The sequence below is a fragment of the Poecilia reticulata genome, chromosome 13 (genome assembly GCF_904066995.2).
Source record: "Poecilia reticulata chromosome 13, P_reticulata-male-v2, whole genome shotgun sequence".
In the NCBI taxonomy this organism is placed as follows: Eukaryota; Metazoa; Chordata; class Actinopteri; order Cyprinodontiformes; family Poeciliidae; genus Poecilia; species Poecilia reticulata.
In genome coordinates this window covers 4,859,629-4,882,623 of record NC_088842.1, presented here as the reverse complement: position 1 = coordinate 4,882,623, position 22,995 = coordinate 4,859,629, and the positions used below count along the sequence as shown (strand labels likewise).

The 22,995-nt window shown below is 41.0% G+C and overlaps 1 protein-coding gene across 8 annotated transcripts in view; it reads left to right on the top strand.

Moving 5' to 3' along the window:
* robo1 (roundabout, axon guidance receptor, homolog 1 (Drosophila)) overlaps window positions 1-22,995 on the top strand; it is a 367,726-nt gene that overhangs the window by 317,669 nt on the left and 27,062 nt on the right. For all 8 annotated transcript variants that reach the window (XM_081615063.1, XM_081615061.1, XM_081615060.1 and 5 more), the window contains 8 exons: window positions 2,493-2,574; window positions 2,669-2,837; window positions 2,933-3,099; window positions 3,711-3,832; window positions 6,345-6,570; window positions 7,286-7,407; window positions 9,451-9,622; window positions 17,006-17,206. In XM_081615063.1, the coding sequence (XP_081471189.1) occupies window positions 2,493-2,574; window positions 2,669-2,837; window positions 2,933-3,099; window positions 3,711-3,832; window positions 6,345-6,570; window positions 7,286-7,407; window positions 9,451-9,622; window positions 17,006-17,206 (1,261 nt within the window). The remainder of the gene's footprint in view (window positions 1-2,492; window positions 2,575-2,668; window positions 2,838-2,932; window positions 3,100-3,710; window positions 3,833-6,344; window positions 6,571-7,285; window positions 7,408-9,450; window positions 9,623-17,005; window positions 17,207-22,995) is intronic.

Here is a 22,995-nt window from a genome sequence, read left to right as displayed (position 1 = left end):
TCTCAGCGGGCTGTCAGTCAGTTGTCGAGGGTTTGAAACAGAACCTGTGAAGTTGAACACCGTGCAGCTCCTGTCAGCCAGTCAGCAGCAGCAGCAGGTTCTGTGTGTGTCATCCTGCATGTGTCCGTATGCTCGGGCTCCACGGCAGAACCCGTGACGCCAAGAGCTCTTGGGCAGAGAGACGAGCAGGGGGTTTCCCGACGTTTCCTCCAGATTGAGGCGTCGGCAGGTCAGGATTCATGTCAGCTTGTCGTGTTCTGATGAATGCTGGCGTGTCTTGCTGTGACAAGATTGCGGTGTGATTGGGACGCTATTGCGAGGCAGGCAGGAGGCAATGCGTCTGAGCTGAGGCAGAGGAAAAACTCTGCAAGCACTTCACATTAATGAACTTGTCATATCTCCCAGACAACGTTTTAACAAAGATGTTTTTGACATGTTGGGGTAATTTATTTTCTTAATATGGTTTTGTGAGTGTTGTTGTGATCAAATTTTAATAGAATTCCTTCCTGGCAAACCAAAAAATACACACCTCAGGGACATTTAGGAGGGGACATGATTATATTTTGTTATTCAAGCAATTTATCTCTGTTTTCCGCAGTTTTGTTTTGCTCAGCGCAGTAGCCTTTAGCAGATTATAAATCACTGACAAAGCAGAGCAGACTTATTTGTCTTGGAGGCTTTCCCTTCAGTTAACAGAGTAGACTTCTTGAAAATGCATCAGTGTGAAAACTGTGTTTTTCACTTTGGTAAATAATATCTGCTTTTGTTTGCCTTATGAAGTTTTTAGCAGAATGGATATACTAATAGGGCTGCACAGGGCGCATTTGGTAGAGCTGTTGCCTTGCAGCAAGAAGGTTCTGGGTTTGATCCCCGTCCCCGGTCTTTCTGCATGGAGTTTGCATGTTCTCCCTGTGCATACGTGGGTTTTCTCCGGGTACTCCGGTTTCCTCCCACAGTCCAAAAACATGACTGCTAGGTTAATTGGTCTGTCTAAATTGTCCCTAGATGTGAGTGTGTGTGTGCATGGTTGTTTATCTCTGTGTTGCCCTGCGACAGACTGGCGACCTGTCCAGGGTGAACCCCGCCTCTCGCCCGGAACGTTAGCTGGAGATGGGCACCAGCAACCCTCCCGACCCCACTGAGGGACAAGGATGTAAAGAAAATGGATGGATGGATGGATGGATGAATATACTAGTATATTAACAATAGCTCATTTAGAAACAGCTTCAGGGAAAGACCACAACCACCAAACCTCAAATCAGACATGAACCGGAAACCACTGGAACTCCAAGTCAACTCTAATCAATCAATCTCATCTCATCTTGGAGGCAAAACCTACCAGATATATATCTAATTTGGCTACACAAAGTGGCACAAATTAGTTTTTTTAGGGGGTGAAAAGATTAAAATTGGGTCAATCAGACAAAGATGAAAAAGTTGTATATGGACAAAAAACACAATTGGATCTGGGTCGTGTTCGTCTGCAATCACATCTGGCTTTGGCACTGGGAAACAGCCTACCACAAAGCTTCTGGGTTCACCTTCCCAGATCAAGTATTGAAAATTCATAGACGTTTAAAATTTGGGTTTGACGAAAGAAATCAGCAAATTAAATGAACACAACCACAAATATCAACCCAGAACTTTTCCACAAGCTTTTGAGTGGCTATGAGGGAATTAAATTCTTATTGAAAATGTCCATATATTTCAAGAACTTTATTACCAAGTGAAACACTTTGAATTCCACATTGTGAAAGTTTTAAAGCCTTCTCTTCCTTTTCTGTTAAATATCAATTTAATTTTCTGCTTATAGGTAATAGGTAAAACATGATATTTAAAATTAGAATATTACATCAGACCAATAATATATATAATATGATTCACTGTGGAGTAAAAAAAACACACTGAATTTAAACATGTTGTGCAGATTCCTATTTTTAAAATTATATTATGAAAACAATGTCTGTTAAAAAATAAACAGACATTGAGGCTGATGATGCACTTAAATGAAATTCAGACTGAATCTGTAGTTTTCAATTAAAATGTAACTAAACTGTATTACTAATAATTTCATGGTGCACATTAGTTCATAAAGGATCAGCTTTTATGCTTAACTTCTAATAATCTGTGTGATCAGGGTAAAACCAAAGCACTAATTGTCACCACATCAGTTGTTCAGACCAGCAGTGGGTTTTAGTTCTTAGAACAAAGTGGTGTGATGGAGAAAAAGCCTCTCATTGGTATGTAATTCTGTGAATATCTTTTTCATTTGACTAAGTGTTTCATAGTTTGACTCATCCAGCTGCTTTCCCCCAGTTGGGCCTTAAAAGAGACGACACCGAGATCATCAGGCAGTGGCTGCTGCCTGCGGCAGATTTTATTTAGATATTTATAAGCAGAACGGTGAAAGTTGGTGTGAAGAGGGTAGTGACGGTTGGACTGATTTAAATAATTTGCATTATCCAAATATCCTTTCCCCTCTTCTCTTCCAGCTTGGTGACACCGGTACCTACACCTGCATCGCCTCCACTCCCAGTGGAGAGGCTTCATGGAAAGCCTATTTGGAAGTTCAAGGTAAAACAAAATCATTACGGTGAGAAAATATCTTGTGGTTTAAAATTATCTGAAGTTATGTAAATGCTTCCTTTCATTTCTGTTCTGCACTCAGAATTTGGATCCCCCATCCAGCCAAACAGACCGACTGACCCAAACCTGATACCTAGCGCTCCGTCAAAACCAGAGGTCACAGACGTTTCCCGGACCTCCATCACCTTATCCTGGAAACCCAACCTCAATTCTGGAGCCACACCCACTTCCTACATCATAGAAGCCTTCAGGTGAAGATCATCAGCCATTTTACACACAAACTGATTTCTGTGGGACTTTTATTGAATCCTGTTCGATTGAAATGACGTCCATTGTGTGTTGACAGCCATGCATCCGGCAGCAGCTGGCAGACGTTGGCAGAGCATGTGAAAACAGAGTCGTTTGTGCTGAAGGGCCTGAAGCCCAGTGCAGTCTACCTCTTCCTAGTGCGAGCTGCCAATGCCTACGGACTCAGTGATCCCAGTTCCATCTCAGACGCAGTGAAAACGCAAGGTGAGAACCTCCTTCTTCGTACACAGAATCACAATTGGGTATTTTTGGCAATGTTTGTGTGCACAAACAAGGAATTTGACTTTGATTTTACGCCCTCACATCGTTTAGATATTGAGAATAATAATATAAATCAGGGTTTCCACCAGAACACCCTAGGAGCGCCAGGGTAGTCATCCAGTGGCCCACCATGTTCTTGAGTTAAAAAAAATGTTTAGGTTCTGTGTCCGCACAGTATCTTCGGAGACCAGAAACAATCATTTTTGAAACCGGGTTCCAGAGTGCATAGATTTCAGAACGCCAGTCTCATGTTTCCGTGTGGCCATTGCAGCAGCTATTTTTAAACGATGACATCAAAGCTCCATTTCTCTCACAAATCCTAAACATGGCACCATTTTGTATTTTTTGTGTCATTCTCTGGCAGTGTTGCAGTGCCACCGATTGGTCCAGCATAACCCACTACATTACTTTTTGTGGTGCTGCTGTGACCTGTCTTGTGAATGCACAATTTTTCATTATTATACCATGCCTGACTGGTTGTGCTGCACTCTCTGTCTGTAAATCTGGCCATAATTTTCAGGTAATTCGACTTCAGTTGTGCTTTTCCCACACAGACATTCCTCCCACCAGTCAGGGCGTGGACCATCGACAGATCCAAAGAGAACTTGCAGATGTGGTCATTCACCTTCACAACCCCACCATCCTCTCGTCGTCGTCCGTCAGGGTGCAGTGGACGGTGAGTGGCGGCTTTCTGCAGTAAAACTTTCACCAGCAGCTGTTTTTTTCCTCGAACATTTGCTACCAGAATGGATTTGACATCTGGTCTCCGATGGCTCCCAGGTGATCCTGATATACTCACTTTGTCAAGCATCTTAGCTGAGCTAATCATACGAGCTCAGCTAAGAGCTTTTGTAGAAGACGAACTGCAGAAAGCATTTTGCAAAAGATCCCTGTGTTCATCTGGCGTCTGCCTGAAGAAGAATCTGCAGCATTTTTTCCTCTCACTCCAGCTACACTAAACCTCCGAGCTCAGTTGTCTTGTAGCACAGAGCAGCAGTGGTGTAGCGTGCCAGTCTGTGCCCGGTCAGATTGGAAACATTCGACTGTTAAAATAATACGACTAAGAGGGAAGAGATGGCAGGCCCTTGCCTTTAGGTGGAAATGGCTCCCAGATGTGGAACCGGATAGGCAGTGAACTACAGCTGGGAGCTTATGGTGGCATTTCTGCGCCGCTACAAAACTGAATATGAGGTACTAATGGGCTTCTGTAACCAATCACACACACAATATCGCAAAACCTCCCCAGAGTAGACATTAATCTGCTGGATGAGTCGCTTAATGGTCAAAACGCACTTCTCTTTTAACAAAAAAAGGCCACCCCCGCTTCCCTCTGTTCCCAGGTGTTATGAAGTGCCACTGTGAGTGATGAACACAGCTGAGGAAAACGTGAAAATGACTCTAACATGTCAAGACTGATTTAAAACATCACTACCTCTGGTTACTTTGTCTCTCTGGAATGTTTCAGAGAAACGCGTGTCACGAGGAGGCCTGATGTCGTTAAGTGACACGATTTTCCTTTGCATTGCGGTGATACGTATTCCTGTTGGGCAATTTCTTGATTTTTACATTTTCCTTTGCTGCAGTTTTCCTTCTAATGGAGACCACCTGAGCTAGCTGCGTATTTTTTTTCATACAGGAGGGATAAAGAAATCAGTAAAATCTTTACAAGCTTCCCTTCCAAAAAGACCCTTAGGGACATTATTGCTCCAGTTAGTGGTTTGTTTTCATGAATTCTGCTGTGAAAATTTATTACCTATTGATTACAGTAACAAAACAATCTGGCCTAATTTAGCTTTTATGCTTTTTTTTTTTATGTTGCGCTGGATGCAGCTGAATATTTTGCAGCGTCAACACCTCCTGTTCCCTGGACGGATTCTCCCCCAATGTTTGACTTCAGCAAGCATTAGAAAGCAGGACAGGATGAGACACGCTGCTTTGAGAGTCTGGGCTCTATTTAACCAGCTCCAGACTTGAAGGAACCTTTGGCCAATGACCTCATTGTGCGGTTTGCACAAATCACTACTGCTCCAAATGGCGCATAGACACAGTCAAAAAAGAGGAATCTGGATAAACAGATGGGTGATGTGATAAACTAGTATCCCAGTTCATCCTCTGCCTGGTCTATAGTTGCACAGATTCATATTTATTCTACGATGACATTTTTAAAATTCTGGCATAATTCTAACACTAAACTTTCCCACAATTTGCAGCAGTTTTATGCGACAGACGAACAAAAGTTATGTGTTCATGTTAAGTGGAACTGAAGGTTTTGAGTTTGATTTTTTTATTTTGCTAATGGAAATGTGTAACGCTTGGGCGTTCATATGGATTCAGCAGGAGTCAATAGTCATTGACTCACATGGGTTATAGAACTTCATGTTGTTGGAATCAAAGCTGCAGGTGGAAACGGCCCGAAAAATAGAATAATTCAATAAATGAGCCACAAACATGGCTCATTTATGGCACAGCACAGTGTGTATTGGCTACGTTATTGCAACTTTAACAAACAGAAAGATGACTCCAAGGTCAAAACAACAGTAACTATTCTAAACCACCGACAGTAATAAATAACAGATGAAAAATAAACAAATTTACTGTAAGATTTCTGTATGACTTCTTTTCCAAAACCCAATAATAAGCTCAGTCAGTAGAAGGACTGTGTCACTAATTTATTTTATTCAGTGTAGGATTTAACACGGCTCTTTCATAATGTTAATATTAGGGATACACCGGCATGAAAATTTGGGTCTATATAAAAATCTGATATTAATATTACTGTTATGCCTGATAACTGATACCGATCCTGCACCACATAACTATCACTGTCTGTCACATGACCAACCCCAAGAAACAAAACAGCAACTAGGTGAAATAAATATAGTTGGACTGGTTCTATTTGACAGATACCGACCGATATGTTAAAGAAGGACTAATATCAGTCAACACAGGCCGATATTAGTCATAATGAATGCCTTATTCCAAAGGCATTTAATTGTGATAAATTTCAAATAAATGCAGGTCAAAACATTTCAGGTTTATATTCACGAGAAATATAGAAACCATGTATCATTTTTCCCCCCACCTCACAATAATACATACACTGCTTTGTGCTGGTCTACCATTTAAGGTTCACAATTTGACAAAAATCAACCTGTGCAAACAGCTCCATCTTGGTTTCCTTCTCTCAGGTGGAGCAACAGTCCCAGTACGTCCAGGGCTACAAGGTGATGTACAGGCCAGATGGCCAGCAGAGGAGCGAATGGGCCGTGTTCGAGATCCGGACCCTCGGAGAGGACAGCGTCGTTGTGACACAGCTGCGGAAGGGCATCACATACGAATTCAAAGTCCGCCCATTCTTCAACGAGTTCCAGGGAACAGACAGCGAAGTTAAATCTGGCAAGACCCTGGACGAAGGTGGGGGGGGGAATTTATGCCAATGTTTTTGTGTTTCTTTTCCCTCTATATCTACACCGTTTCATACGAACAGCTTGCATGTTTGAAAGCATATCGCATCTGTTCAGGCAGGCAGTGAGTGGTGGCAGCTCCCCCCCCCTCCCCCAGCCCCCCACACAACCCCCCTTCATGCATGCATGTGTTGTACTAATTTTTCATTGGGTGTGGTTGTAGCAGTCTCTTGAGGTTTTGGTTGAAACTCAACTGCAAATTTTCATACGTCGCAAACATTTCAAGAGAAGAGGGAGTGCGGAAGTGTTTACTAGAACGCGTGCGTGTGTTGCATGAGTGGGCATGTTTTGATCTTTTTCTGCTTTTTCGGTCTTTGTTCTGGCTTTTGTTGATAATTGTGTTTGGAGCTGGAAGCCTCATTTCTTTTTCTCCACATAAGCAGCAAAAAACCCCAGCTCTATACTTCAAGTTTAATATTTTGTTTGACCACAAATTTTATTCATACACCACAATTTAGTCCATCATCATTATCATCATCACCCACTGTTTGTGTGGAGTAAAAATTTCTGGGCACACGTTCTTAGATAAAGCATTGTAATTTTTCTGTTTAGTCATTTGGTCTCACTCAGAAGTAAATCCTGAAAACTGAGCAGCATGTGTGAGTAAGTGCATTCAAAAGAACTATGTACACGTTATTTTTTCTTCTTTTGTGTTTCTCCAAAAGCTCCCAGCGCGCCCCCTCGTAAGGTAACGGTGACGGAGAGCGGGAGCAACGGGACGGCTGTTGTCATCTCCTGGCAACCCCCTCCAGAAGAGGAGCAGAACGGGGTGGTGCAGGAATACAAGGTAACACACACACACACACACACACACACACACACACACACACACACGCACACGCACACACACACACTCACGCACGCAGACACGCACACGCCCACACACACACACACACACACACACGCACACACCCACACACACACACACACACACACCGACATTCACTCTCAAATAAATACAGCAAGCATGTCTCAGGTCTGAGCAAATGGGACTTGTTCTGCTGAAACATAATAGAGATGCAGACATGGCTGTAGACTGAGCAGACAAAAGAGAAAGGTAATGTAATTCCTTCTGGAGGTATACCTTTGTGCTCCCATCAGGGCCTCTTCTCTGTGTGCTGAAAGAGTAGAAAAAGGTATGAAATTAAACTCTGGGGAGTGGATGGCAATGCTTTGGAAACAGTGCCATCTTGTGGAGGTTGGAGAATCTTAGTTTGTTGCGTTTCAAGCGGTGGAATTAAGGAAAAATCTGTCATGTCTATCGCAATAATAATGTTTTTTCTGTTAACTCTGAGCTCCCCTTCAGGAGAAAAGTTTTATCTGTTTTTAATTTATTTATGTGGGGGTAGAAGGAGTGCAGCAGGGGTGGGAGTATGCTATTATTTGTCAAAATTAAAAGCAAATATTTTAGGAATAAAATGGTAAAAATAAACTCAATAACTCTGAACAATATGTAAGTGCTCAAAAAATGTAATCAAATCATTACCTGCAGTTAAAATGTGCACATAAATAAATGAAAAATGCACATTTGTCTAAAATAAACAACGCTATATAGTTATTAATCTAGCTTTGTTTCGTTCTGCTTCCAGACACAGAAGAGAAGGCCAACTCCTTTTCTTTTTTTTTAGCCACTTACTAAAATCCCAATGTCTGCACTTTTCTCTTCTTCTGTTCCTGGTTGCATTATTTAGGTCAGGGATGTCAAACACATTTCTATTTGGAGCGACAAGGAAATTCAGTGTTCTTTTACACAATAAAAGCATAATACAGTAAACCAGTAAAACATTACATTTTGTCAAATCTCATCAACCTAATATACTTTAGTTATCCAACTGTAAACAGCTTGGGTTTTATCCTTGATTTAACAGAACTCAGTGTTTCAGTTGTTTTGCAGTTTTCTGGAAGTTTGTCCCAAATCTGTGGTGCATAGAAGCTGAATGCTGCTTCTCCATATTTGGTTCTGGTTCTGTGGATGTAGAGCAGATCCAGTACCAACAGACTTGAGTGGTCTGGAAGGTTGATACAATTTATAATAAGAAGTATTGGGATATTGCACCACTTCTTTCAGAGAGTTTAACATAAATAGCATAAAAGTATAAAAAAAGAAAAACAAAGCAATACAGAAGTGAATACAAAACAAAAAACATGCAGTTGGTAAACATTTAAGAACATGGCCACTAAATTCTAGCACTCTGATATGAACATATAGGATATTTTATATTTTTGAAGTTATAACATATAACATCTGTTTAACAACTCTAGGAACTCGTATGTTATGCAGTGGGACTCCCTTTTTTTATTGGAAAACCCTTTTGGGTCCCCAGGCACACTTGGGAATAAAACGTTCAGTTTAATTTTCCAGGTAATTTTTTTTTCTTATTATCATCTTTGGAGTAATTTCATGCTTTTTAAACCCAGCTCCATACCCCCCACTCCCCTCACACACACACACACACAGCGCCCCCACACACAGCGCCCCCACACACACACACCCTGCTCATTACTGAGCCAGGGATTACTGAGTGGCAGAGTGCTCACTGCCACAGCAGAAAGTGCTGAGCCTCTGTACTTCCATTACACACACGCACATATATATATATATATATATATATATATATATATATATATATATATATATATATATATATATATATATATATATATATATATATATACTGGGTTATGACTACTGGGCCCCATTTGTTCATTGGTTTAGATACCTTACTGGTGTAATCCTGTACCCACTGTGTGCCAACATGGTGGCAACATTTCAATCAAAGGCTCATAACAGTGCATTTGTTTGAATTAATCCTGGTCTCTGTGATGGCAGATCTGGTGTTTGGGGAATGAGAGCAAGTATCACATCAACCGGACGGTTGACGGGTCAACGCTGTCCGTGGTCATCCCCAGTCTGACCCCTGGGATCCGTTACAGCGTCGAGGTCGCAGCCAGCACCAGCGCCGGTCCCGGGGTCAAGAGTGAAACCACGTTCTTTCAGTTTGGTGAGTGGTGGACATAGCCACACCTTTTTCAGTCTGCAGTCATGTCTGCATTCTCATAAATTACATTAAGAGAAATTAGAAAAATTGCATAAAAGTGTGATATTTGTGGAAACAGGAAAAAATCCTCTCCGACTTTCAAACTGTACCTTATTAAAATTTACTGTCTCAAAAAATTTGAATATCACATCAGATCAATCAAAGACAGATGTTTTAAGCACAAAGGTCAGGCTCCATTTGTCTGCGTCTGGAATGAATCATTCGTGACAATCCTCTCAAGGCTGCTGTTTTCCATATTGCACCTTTCTCTAACTAAATTTCGTTCTTCCACAAAATTTTCTGTGCTTGAAAACAGAACTCCAAACAATCAGCTTCTTTAGTAATTGCAGTTCTGTATAAAAATATATAATTTAAGTTGGCAAATTAAAATTTACCATTTTTTTGTTGCGGTTAGGTAAGTTAAACATGAAATATGAAGCTTAAAAAAGGGTTTTGGTCATACAGGTCTTAAATACAAATAATGGTCTTTAAAAGTCCTTAAAATCTTACACTTAACTTACTGACACTGGCAAATTTTCTTACAGTTCTTAAAAAAGAAGTCAATATTGGCTCAAAATGGTACAAAATAGGAATTTGACCCCAAATGTTTGATTTGTGCATCTATAGTTGCCTGATATTCCTTGGAAGTGAATCAAACCCAATCACTTAAGAAATAATTATAGCATTAGCCCATCCATTTTAAATGAAGAGCTTTCAGTATCATGACCTTATGCCAACTAAACAACATCTCTGTAACTTCCTTTATTATTGTGAGACATGCCCAGGCCTCTACCCTCTTTCCTCCAGCCATCCATCCATCCATCCATCCATTTTCTTCTGCTTATCCGGGGTCGGGTCGCGGGGGCAGCAGCTTCAGAAGGGAGGCCCAGACTTCCTTCTCCCCAGCCACTTCTTTCAGCTCCTCCGGGGGAATCCCAAGGCGTTCCCAGGCCAGCCGAGAGACGTAATCCCTCCAGCGTGTCCTGGGTCTTCCCCGAGGCCTCCTCCCGGTGGGACGTGCCCGGAACACCTCACCAGGGAGGCGTCCAGGAGGCATCCTTACCAGATGCCTGAGCCACCTCAACTGGCTCCTCTCGACGTGGAGGAGCAGCGGCTCTAATCTGAGTCCCTCCCGGATGACCGAGCTTCTCACCCTATCTCTAAGGGAGAGCCCAGACACCCTGCGGAGGAAACCCATTTCGGCCGCTTGTATCCGTGATCTTGTTCTTTCGGTCATGACCCAAAGCTCATGACCATAGATGAGGGTGGGAACGTAGATCAACCGGTAAATCGAGAGCTTCGCTTTTTGACTCAGCTCTCTCTTCACCACGACGGACCAGTACAGCGCCCGCTTCACGGCAGACGCTGCCCCAATACGCCTGTCGATCTCCCGCTCCCTTCTTCCCTCATTCGTGAACAAGATCCCCAGATACTTAAACTCCTCCACTTGAGGCAGGACGACGCCCCTGACCCGGAGAAGGCACTCTACCCTTTTCCGGCTCAAGACCATGGCCTCGGATTTGAAGGCACTGAGCCTCATCCCGGCCGTGACCGCTCCAGTGAGAGCTGCACATCCCGATCTGATGAAGCCAACAGGACCACATCATCCGCAAAATGCAGAGATGCGATCCTCGACATCTCGACTGTGCCTAGAAATTCTGTCCATGAAAGTGATTAACACAATCGGTGACAAAGGGCAGCCTTGGCAGAGTCCAACTCTCACCGGAAACGAGTCCGACTTACTGCCGGCAATGCGGACCAGACTCTGACACCGGTCATACAGGGACCTGACAGCCCGTATCAAAGGGCCCGGTACCCCATACTCCCGGAGAACCCTCATGAAGCCCCCCTGGGGACACGGTCGAATGTCTTCTTCAAGTCCACAAAACACATGTAGACTGGTTAGGTGAACTCCCATGCACCCTCCAGGACCCTGCTGAGGGTGTAGAGTTGGTCCAGTGTTCCACGACCAGAACGAAAACCACACTGCTCTTCCTGAATCCGAGGTTCGACTATCCGACGGACCCTCCTCTCCAGGACCCCTGAATAGACCTTACCAGGGAGGCTTAAGAGCGTGACCCCTTTATAATTGGAGCATACCCTCTTTCATTTTTATGCTTAGTGCAGATGCTTGAAGACTGTAATTTGGGTGAGTTCTCTCACCCAAATTTGCCATAGAGAAGTTGTCTATGGCAAACTTCTCTTGCCATAGAGATATTTGATTGACAATGTGGTTCTGCAGTTCTTTTTCGTGTGTTGTGTTAAATGTTTTCAGTTATGTTAGCTAATTAGTCGAATGTCACATTGGTATACTCAGCTCCCTCAGCAAAGAAGCTAGCAGCCGCGCCCTTCTCCATTCTGTCTTTAAATATGTTTTCGCCTCTGCTCAACTTCAAACAGCAAACATGACCAATATATCTTCAAGTGTCGTTTTTGGCCAGATAGACCAAACATTTTAAGGAAATTTTGTTGCTATTTATGTTTGATCCGCATAGCTAGCTTGCTAATGAGTAAGATAAGAAAAAGATAAGCACAAACAGCACAATTTGCCTCTGCTCAGCTTCAAAAAGCAAAGACGACAATATAATCGGCTCGAAACTTCTTGAAGAGGCATTTTTATCCAAATTGAACAAGCACTGTTTATTTTTGAGCTGTTTAGCTAGTTTGCTAATGAGTAAGACCAGAAAATAGTGGCACAGACAGCACAAGTTGCCTTTGCTAAGCTTCAAACAGCAAAGACGATGATACAATTGGCTTGAAACTTTTTGGACCATCATTTTTGTCCAAATTGACTAAACATTTTTGGGTAATTTGGCCACTGTTTATTTTTGAGCCGCTTAGTTAACTTGCTAATGAGTAAGAATGGGGGAAAAAAACAGCACCATGAAGCAGCAAGCGAAAGAGAGAGAGACCAGGAGAGGAAAAATGGCTCCATCTGGTTTTAAATGTGTGATTGAGTGGGCCAGGATGGGAATGAAGAAGCATTCCCTGTGACGAATACAATTTATCTCACTTGAAGAGTTTCTGTGGTGATTGTTGCCATGTACCAACACCGAAGTGGGACAATGCGCCTCGGGGACCAGCGCTTCACCCAAACACATTTGTCACACTCTCAGGCTTGCACGCGTCATCCTAAGCCTGGATACCTGTACAATCCCTCATGGGCTGCTTAGTCACATTGGCATGCTCGGCTCCCTCAAACAGAGTCACAAATTGAGAAGCCAGGCAGCCAAATAGAGACATAGACTCAGCAGCTGAGAAATATGAAGAGATACGGTATGGTAAAGTCAATGCGTTGAGTTTTTGTTGGGCTTCTAGCGATCCTTCAAAAGAACGGCTATTGAGTAAAAGACTTCACTCTGAAAAACAAAAGGACAAAGTAACAAAAGCATAAAAAAAGGAAAGTCACAACACCAGAGGGTGGGGCCAGTCAGAGAAGTCTTTCATGTAACAGACATGGGGGAGAAGCAGAGACAGATGAGAAAAACAGATGAGAAGCAGGTTGTAGTGAGCAGCTGTGCATACGACGTCGCTACATCACGTTTCACAGCTTCCAGGCATTCGACGCCTCAGTTTTTCACAGTTGTGCCTCTGTTTGCTAATTATTGCTGTGTCTGTCTTTGAGGGTGATCTTTCTGGATTTGTTTATCTGTTTAGGAAATCACCGTCGCTTGGTGTAAATGATGCCTCGTGGTGTTTTTCTAACCGGTTCCATCATCAAGCTCCGCTCACCTGTCACTGTTGACTGGGATTTGCAACACAACCCAGATTTACACTCACCTGCTTGGAGAAAAAATAATCTCCTCTATCAAGATGCACAAATTAAAGTCTTGGGGGTGAGAGGAATATTTAAGATTCCTTTAGAAAAACGTAGAGCTTTAAATTAGACAAGATCTTATCTTGAACTGTTTTCAACATATTTTATTAATGATTACCATGAATACAAATTCAAATTCTGTGTGTATTTCAGAGAAGAGTTATAGCCTGTGTTGCTAATGCTGGGTTAGGAGTTTGAAGCCAAGAATGACATTTTTTCTGAGTTTAGAGCGTAAAAAGCTGCTTTATTTGTTTCGCTGCTACCTATTGTAGCACCAAATATATTGCTGATGTATATTTAGCAATCCCAGACATTAACAATATAGTTCTAAGATATGAACCTGTATATGTACAGCCATATTGTATAAGACACTTGGGACTGGTCAGGGAGTCCAACTTTCCATGTCAGAATGAAATGACTTCACTAGAAACAACAAATTTACATAATTGACCAAGGTAGCATAATTGTACACTATTATTTACTCATTTATTTTGAACATATTAGTATAAAATTGCACTCATGAACAAGGGATGCAAAATACATATTTTTTGTACAGCAATAATCTTAACATGCCTGAAAAGGAGAAGGAAGAAGTTAGAAACTTATGAACTCCTAACCCATAAACACATGCTATACTTTCAGATGGACACTTATTGTTAAATCAAATGAAATAAATAAATAAACATAGGTTAATTCATTTTAGATTTAATTTGAGTTTACATTTCTAAATATACATCCATACCCACACACACTCATATGCATTAGCCTCAATCTGCATATTCACATTAGTGCAACCTCTCACCCATATTCCTATATCTTGTGAAAATGACCTCCTTATATTTAGGCCCGAGCAGCTAAGCGCTGCGAAGGCCTATTGTAATTGTACTGTTTATTATTATGCAACCGCCAAATGAATTGGCTTTTTGGGGGCTTTATCATATTCAAAAACTCACCAAACTTGGCGGGCGCATCAAGTCTGCGTGAAAATTACGTATTTTAAGGTTGTCGCAAAAATCGCACAAGACACGGCTCAAGGGCGCCACCTAGCAACTTTCAAAAGACTTACTTTATCATAGAGACTTGAAATTCGGTACGGTTGTAGAGCTCCCCAAGACACTCGGAATTTACAATTAATGTCATAGTGCAAGTATGACAGGAAGTCGGCCATTTTGGATTGAATTTCCGATTTTGACCCCATTTTGGCCATTTATAGCCGTCGCATTTGATCAAACTCCTCCTAGGGATTTCGATCGATCGGCGTCAAACTCGGTCAGATCGTTCATAAAGCATGGCCAATTCAAAGTTATCAAAACGGTGAGTTTTCGTGCATGCTGAAGGGGTCATACAAGGGGTCAAAGTTCACCGACTCGCCATGAAACACGAAACTGTCATAACTCTTACACAAAAGATCACAGAGGCACCAAACTTTCAGTGATTGATCATCATCGGGTCCCCTAGAATAATGAATGGTCGAATGATGACATCACTGAGGACACGCCCCCTTAGAAAAAGAAGTGTCATGTTTTACTCTGTACGGTCGCTATCTGACCCCTTTGAACTAATCAACATGAAACTGTGTCCACAGTTTCATGTTGGTGTGTTGTGGATTCCAACCCCGTTTGTTTTCGATGGAGTAGGAGGGTGTGGCGGCGTGGCGAAGTGATCTGTAACGCCGTCGCAATACGTTTGGCTCTAGATTCCACAATTTCCAGTTGAGCTGCACCAAACTCACTAGGATCGATCTTTGTGGGCCGCTCGACAGGAATCCATAACAGTCGTTGATGGGCGTGGCCTAATTTCTCTACAGCGCCCCCTAGATTTTTTTAAATGATCAGCCCCAAGCCATGATTTAACCTAGAAATATGAAACTTGGTACACGTGTGTATCTTGTCAGGACCTAATAAAAAGTCTCTTGGAGCCATAGTCAAAACCCAACAGGAAGTCAGCCATTTTGGATAAAAGCCGCCAGTTTGTCAGAGACGTCGCATCTGATCGAACTCCTCCTAGCGTTTGAGATACAGACTTCAAACTCAGTCAGCAGAGAGTTGAGACATTAAAGGTCTAAAGTTATCACAGGAATTTTTGTAGATCAAAGCATGTGGGCGTGGCTAAGTGCCAAACTTTGACTATTCGCCATAAAATATCAAACTGACAACTTCCACATAGAAGGTCACAGCTGCATCAGACTTCCTTCGTCTCACTACTGACCAACCCTCATCACATTTTCATGGTCATATGATGACATCACCTTAGCCCCCCCCACTTCTGAGAGGAAGTCACCTGTTTTTTCTACTGTATGTCTTACTTTTATTGTGTAATTCATATGGAATTAATCCTCTGCCACCTCACATAATATGACCTGATGATGAACTCTGATGATGAACTCTGACTAGTGGGGGTGTGGCCACTGGCTGTCCCTCGCCATATGCATACAATTTTCTGAATCACACATGCGTCTTCCGATTGGCACCAAACTGGATACGTATGACCTTTGTTCAACGCTAAAGAGCCCAACAGGAATGAATTGTAATTTTTCTCCACTGCGCCACCTAGGTCATTCCATGAGCTATATCTCCTTTCTACATCCACTGATCTGCACCAAATTTGTGGAGTGTCGCCAGGGAACCATGCCGAACTCATCGGTGTGTACGGTATGGCGGACGCGCGCTTCAACTGTGCGAGAGCGTACGCGGTGGCAGGCGGTGCTGGATCCCCTGCGGTGGCTATAGGCTGGAGCAGCGCTTGGCTGCGAGGGCCGCTTGAGGCTCCGCGGAGCTTTAATTTATTTTAAATTGTATTACATTTTGACTTTGTTTTAACTTCTCAGTTAACTTGTTCCATAATTTTAATCATGAATTAAAATACAAAAGCTCTTTCTTGTTGTGCATAAACTACAAATCCTTAAGTTTGAGTAAGTTTAAGTTGTATCCCCCTTCTCTTTCAAAAAGCATGCTCTGTATGAGCTCAGATAGAAGTTTTATACCTTAAACATAATTTGAGAAATTTTAAAATCCACCAGATCTTCAAATTTCAGAGTTCTAGAATTTAAGAATAATGGGTTCGTGTGCTCATAAAAACTGACATTAGGGCTGATTCTAATGGCTCGTTTCTGTATGATAATGTATGGTTATAAAGAGCTTTTGTAATTAATTCCCCACACCTCTGAACAATGTTAAATATGGCAAAATCAGATAGTTTTATATATATAAAGGAACTCTTTATGTGTCCATAAAGAGACATTCTTTCAAGTTGTTTTTTTTGGTTCACCTTGTTGAAGCCTGAAATATTTTTAGTTTTCCAAGTGCGTCATGTTTAACCTAAACTCTTCCAACCAGCTGAAATTGTCTGATGTCGGTAACGACCCGGTTTCTCTGTTCATTCCTACTTTTTTATTCATTTCTTTTTCATGCCTTTCCTTTAGCATAAATCTCAGACTTTTCTTGTTTACCATTAAAACCATTCATACGCTGATCAAACGGACCCTCTGAAACATCCTGCTCACGTCTCTTCTGATCCTGCCCCGCTTCCAGATTCATCTGGGCGAATGACCGAGACCGTGAACCAGGAGAACCCGCTCTCCCAGCAGATCTCAGATGTGGTCAAGCAGCCTGCCTTTATCGCAGGAATTGGAGCAGCATGTTGGATCATCCTCATGGTCTTTAGTATCTGGTTATACCGGCACCGAAAGAAAAGGAATGGCCTCTCCAGCAGCTATGCAGGCATACGCAAAGGTAGGCACACGCAGATGACGGCACACACTTAAAATTTAAGACTGGGGGCTAGAAAATGTTGATGATAATGCATTGTTTGCTAAACATCCATGTAATCATCTACTTGTTTGTTGTTTTTATCCTCAACGCTGCCAACTTCTCCTGTCTTCTGTCACAAAAAAATGTATTTGTAGAGCGCGCAGAGCCATATCTTATAGACTCTCTTTAGGAGGCGTCAGCGCCCGCTGAGAGTACAGCATGAAGACGTCTTTTCATGAGTCTGTCATGCTCGTTCTGAGAGAGTGTGAAGTGTGTTTTCAGGCAAGCACATTTTCAGATCAAAAACTCCCTTTTCTTTTTTTCCCCTCTCTGCAACTCCCATCTGACTGTGTTGAGAAAATAGTGAATGTTTGCGTTCTAATCTCTGTTTATCAAGGACATCCTGACATTTTCACATGCTTTTAGCTTCCCCATCCTCCAAGAGACGGGCCTTCGGAAAAGGAGGTGGACATGTAGCAAGAGATTTATATTACTTATCTCTCTGGAAGATACACAACTGGCTCTGTCTTTTCTCTGTCTAGTTGTTACCTGATTTAAGTCAAAGTGACAGAGTTCACGACGCGCCTGGCCTCTGCTCACGGCAGCTCAATGACTAAGATAGTCATTAGCCGTTTTATCTTAGTCTCAATTATGTGTGAGCTAGGTTAATGTGTGGCCTTGGGCTGTGCAGCTGCTTGCTACTGTTAGCGCTGCCTTCTTCCTTGGCTCAGGTTTGGTGCTGAATGCCAAGGTTAGAGGAGATCCACCCTTCAACCTTGATGCACAGACAATAGACTGATTTAGCCACTAATCTCAGACTGCCTTGCAGAAAACCACGTCTTCAACCTGCTGCTTCCGTGGTTGACGGAAAATGTCAACTTTCATTCACACGTACAGACACTTGTGTGGGCTGTAACAGTTAGAACCACTGTGTTTTTGCTCATGTCTATGATTACAGTGTGCAGTAATGACGTGCGGTCAGGCATGAAAGGAGAATGGCATGCGGAATGAGGTTCCCCTTTGTCCGTCTACGATTCTATATGTTGATGTTTACTTGAATAAAGAAAGAAATAGCTCTTCAGGGAACGGTAGGGAGGCACGCTCCCCCCTCTTGTCATCCCCAGCCCTCCATGTCTCCTCGTGCATCGAGACCACAAAAGGCCACAGTCTTTGTTAGAATGGATAACCAAGAATGTTTTCAAAAGAGTATAATTGCAACCACATGAATCAACAATGTGCAGTTAGGGTGAAAAAGGTTGAATTGGGAAGTGCGCGCATGTGGGAGTGGTGGTATATGTAACACATTAAGCGTAGATTAAAATAGTCATGGAAAAAAATGAATAGTTTCTTTTTTTTCTTGAATGCACCAATTATAAATTTGTAGCTGATCTCTGATCTGTTTTTTTTTATTTTTGTTTTTTTTAGGTTTGGCCTTTCTTTTTGTTGCTCTCTGTCCTTGAATAATCATAAATTATTTATATTACAAGAAAAAAACCCATCTCTCTCACACAATGCGTGTGAGAGACAGTAGTCTATGTAAGATGTTGGTTTTACTGATATTTTACCAGAAAAACAATGTGATTGCATAGTTCTTATATAACCCAGTTTTCATCATCTGACATCAAGGATTAGAAATGTGGACAGTTGAAATTAGCAGCTGTACTCTAGAAGAAAGACAAAGAACAAAACATAGCTTTAGTAAACTGAGACGATTAGTATAAACTGTACTTTTAAAGAAAGAGATAAAAGCTTATAGTTCACATTTTTAATCTTAGCGATTAGCACAGCAAGCATAAATATTAACCGTTTCTTAGAGAATGTTCATTCCTATTTCAACTCAAAATTTTTGAAACACTGCCAAACATGTTCAAATTGAACATGAGTTACAATATTGTAGCTGTGCTAATCACGTTAGTAATTAGCACTAATTGGCACTAACTAGTGGTTAATAAAAAACACTCTTTATTAAGAAATAAGTAGCAGTTACTTCTTCATAATAACAGCTACCATAAAGAAAATACGGCATCAAGGCATCATAGAGGATGTAATGCTGCTTTTGGGAAAATAAATTTGCTAGGATTCTCCTTGTCAGCCAGACAACAATTTTCAGTGCTAATCTGCAGACAGAACGCGCTAAAAAATAAATAAATAACGACTACGTTTTGATCATCTTCTCTCTTTAATATCTTCTACACCAGTGTTTCTCAACCATGTTCTGGCCAGTGGCCCCCTAACCTTTATCCAGGTCCCTCACCGCCCCCCACCAAAGAATTTGTAGGCTACTTTGCACTGACTATTATTTTATTATTAATATTACTATCAGTATTGTAGATGTTTTGATTATTATGCTTGTTTCTGTATTTATCATCAAAAATAATTTCCCATAGAACAAAAAAGTCATGGGAATAGAAATTATTCTCACAAGTGTCTACAAAAAATGCAATAAACATTCAAGTTAAAATTGGCCTAACAGCAGCCAATCAGAGTGGAAAAAATATTCTTATTTTGTGCCATTTTCTAGTTGTTAAATGACCAGATAAAAGATGTACAACATGGCAGTTTAAACTTTGATATATTTGCAAATGACTGACCTCTGCAACGTTAAAACATGGATAGAACTGTAACTACATTAATCATAACTCTTGTTCTCTTGAGTGTTTGTCAGTTTCTGGTGGTGCAGCTCTGTGCTGCCTTCAGGAGAATGGGACATCAGAGTATCATCCATAAAATTTCACCCACATGGCATTTATTGTGCAAACCAGAGCTTTCAGTGGAAAAGTTCCAGGCCCTTTATATGCCATACAAATATGAGACAGAAACATGGATTATATCTTTATATAGACCGGTCTATTGATTTATAGATTAATAGTTTTACTGGACAGAAATTACAAAGAACAAATCTGGTTCTTAATCAAATCCTAATGAGTCAAATTGAAAGTGTCATGGAGTCATCAGCCTCATGACAATAACACTGACATGAAAAATAATATTTAAGAAATAAATATATCAAATCTAATTAAAAATATAAATAAATGACCAGTTCTTTACTGTTATGGTCTGTAAGATATATTTATTATCAGTATTAGATGTGGTCTCAACAAACTCATGGCACTTCAACAATATTATTTTACCTTTTATCTGGAAATAGTGTCTGTTTATTCTTGCCATACAGTCCTCTGAATTAATTATTGCTTGAAAGGTCTTGCCATACAAGTTCATTCCTCTGTATTTACTTTAGTTTCTTTGTTTATTGTTGCATTTTGTTCTTCATTCATTTCCATTTAGTTTCCTTTGATTAGTATTATCCTCTCTTGGTTTATTGCTATGTCCACTTTAGTTTCTTTTCTGTAGCTATATTTATTTTATCGTTTATTGACGGTCACCATCAGTGATCTTCGCTGATCACCTGCTGCGCCGGCTAATCGTTGTATGTTTCACATCATGTGTTGATTTTTCACTGTTCAGCGTCGGATTCTCGGTTTTTATGCCATAATTCACATCTAGTTCATCGCTCCGTTTTATGTCCCGCTTCTCCTGTTTCAGAGTTTTGCGCAATGTGTGCGTCGTTGTTTTTTTAACCCCCGAAGGTGCAGGGCGGTCGGGAAGCGTATCGATGGGGAAAAGGCAGACTGACATAATCCTTTTAAAACAATGGAAACAATTTCGGTATTCTGATTATTAAAATTTAAAAGTGCTGTGGTACCGTTGTTCTATCACACCCGTTTCATATCGGGCCACTTACAGCACCGGTGTTAACGCTATAAAATGAATGCTCTCTACCGTGGTATCCATAGACATAATATAAGAGTAGACCCCGCATTGGCTGCTCCAGCGCAGGAAATACAGCGGCCATCTTGGAGCGGTCGTCCCTCTTACTTTGCTCAACCAAAACAGCAGAAGATGCCTCAGCACTGAGGAATATTGTTGTTCGGATCGATGGACTATTGGTGTGAGGGCTCCACAGACAACATTTCACAAGTAAGATGGACAGATTATTATGTATATATTGTGATTAGAATATTACTTTACTGTATTTATGTCCACCGGCGAGATACCAGCTAACATTAGCTACAGTGCTTGGTGTAATACGGGGTTCAGCTCCACTGTGAAGGCTAACTGAGATTCTGTAAATCTAAAAAAATTATTCTCTAACATTGACTTAGATTATCTGACACAAGAGCCTATATTAGAAATGAAACAATGTAACATATATTATAAAACTTATATTACTTGTTATAACATTGACCAGCAAAGTTTACACAGGTGGTAAAGACTATTATTTATGTGCAATTCTTTCACTCTGTGAAAAGTAAGATGGCTCCCAAATCTTCCGTTTTCATAAAAACGATGTGAGGAAGAAGAGGGAGATATTTTTAAAGAGAGATGGATTCACTGCAGCATGGATGAATCTCGCATCGGATTTTGGGCTCAATCTCAGCTGCTGCATCACTGTGAAGCTAGAAATTCTCAGCTGCAAAACAGCCGACAGACAATATATATTATATTACATGTTTATATGTGTATACATATAAACATGTATCCAATATATATTATTCAGTATTAATCATTTATTTTTTATGTATATAAAATAAATATGTATATTATGTATTAGATATATCCATCCATCCATTTTCTTTACACCCTTGTCCCTAGTGGGGTCGGGAGGGTTTATTAGATACATATATATTATATGTATCTAATATATATTAGATACATATAAAGAGGTATCCAATATATATTATTCACTATTAATCATTATTTGTGTTTATATATTTATATAAATATGTATTGATATTACTAAATAATTTATTAATAAATTATGAATGGCTGTGTGGTTTGTAAAATGCTCATCATACATCAATATCAGAATATTCTATTCCTATTCTATTGTTTTTCCCACTAAGCATATTTAAATACACTGAACTATGTACCAATACAATTAAAAAATACTTTAAAAATACAATTGTTTATAAATGTAGCTTTGATAGCTGTTTGTATAAGGTTTCCAGTAACAGAAAAGCGTGTTATAATCGATTAAATGCGCTGATACGTCATTGTGCCTGCCATAACGCTGAGTCTCCACTCAGCGTTATGGCAGCGGTCCACTACTCCTAGTGGACCGCTCCAAGATGGTCACCCTAAATCTCGTCAGCGACAATAGGCGAGAACGGTCCATGAGGTGTCTATTCTTATATTATGTCTATGGTGGTATCAATACCGTGGTATCAACCATGGAGAGATTTCTTTATTTAAATTGGTTCATTTTTCAGAGGGATACAAAGTGAGGGTATGGTGATTTTAGTAATTACATGTTTATAAGAGCGATATTCTGCTGTCCTTCCATGGAAACGGGCAGCTTTCAAATGGAAATAAAACACTTTTAATATAAGTTGCTGCTTTGACATGATCACAGAACTGCCAAAATGTATAAAAATACCAGACAAAGTGAATCTCACAGCAACGTCATCAGCAAGTATAACGCTGAACTGATGCGGTGAAGCTACAGTAGCAGGAGAACAGAGCTGCGCCAATAAGGTAACAAACACTGAAGAGAAGAAGAGCTGCCATCGATACCATTGCAGTCAAGCATGACTAATGTTACACAATACAGTTTTAGCAAGTTGCTCAAAGTCTAAACTGGCATTGTTGTGCATTTAAGGTGTAAAGTTTACCTTCGACCAAAATGCCCCCCAAAGAAATCCCAGCGCCCCCCTTTTGTAAAGATTTCTGCCAGCGCCCCCTGCCGTCCTCTGAACGCCCTTCAGGAGGCG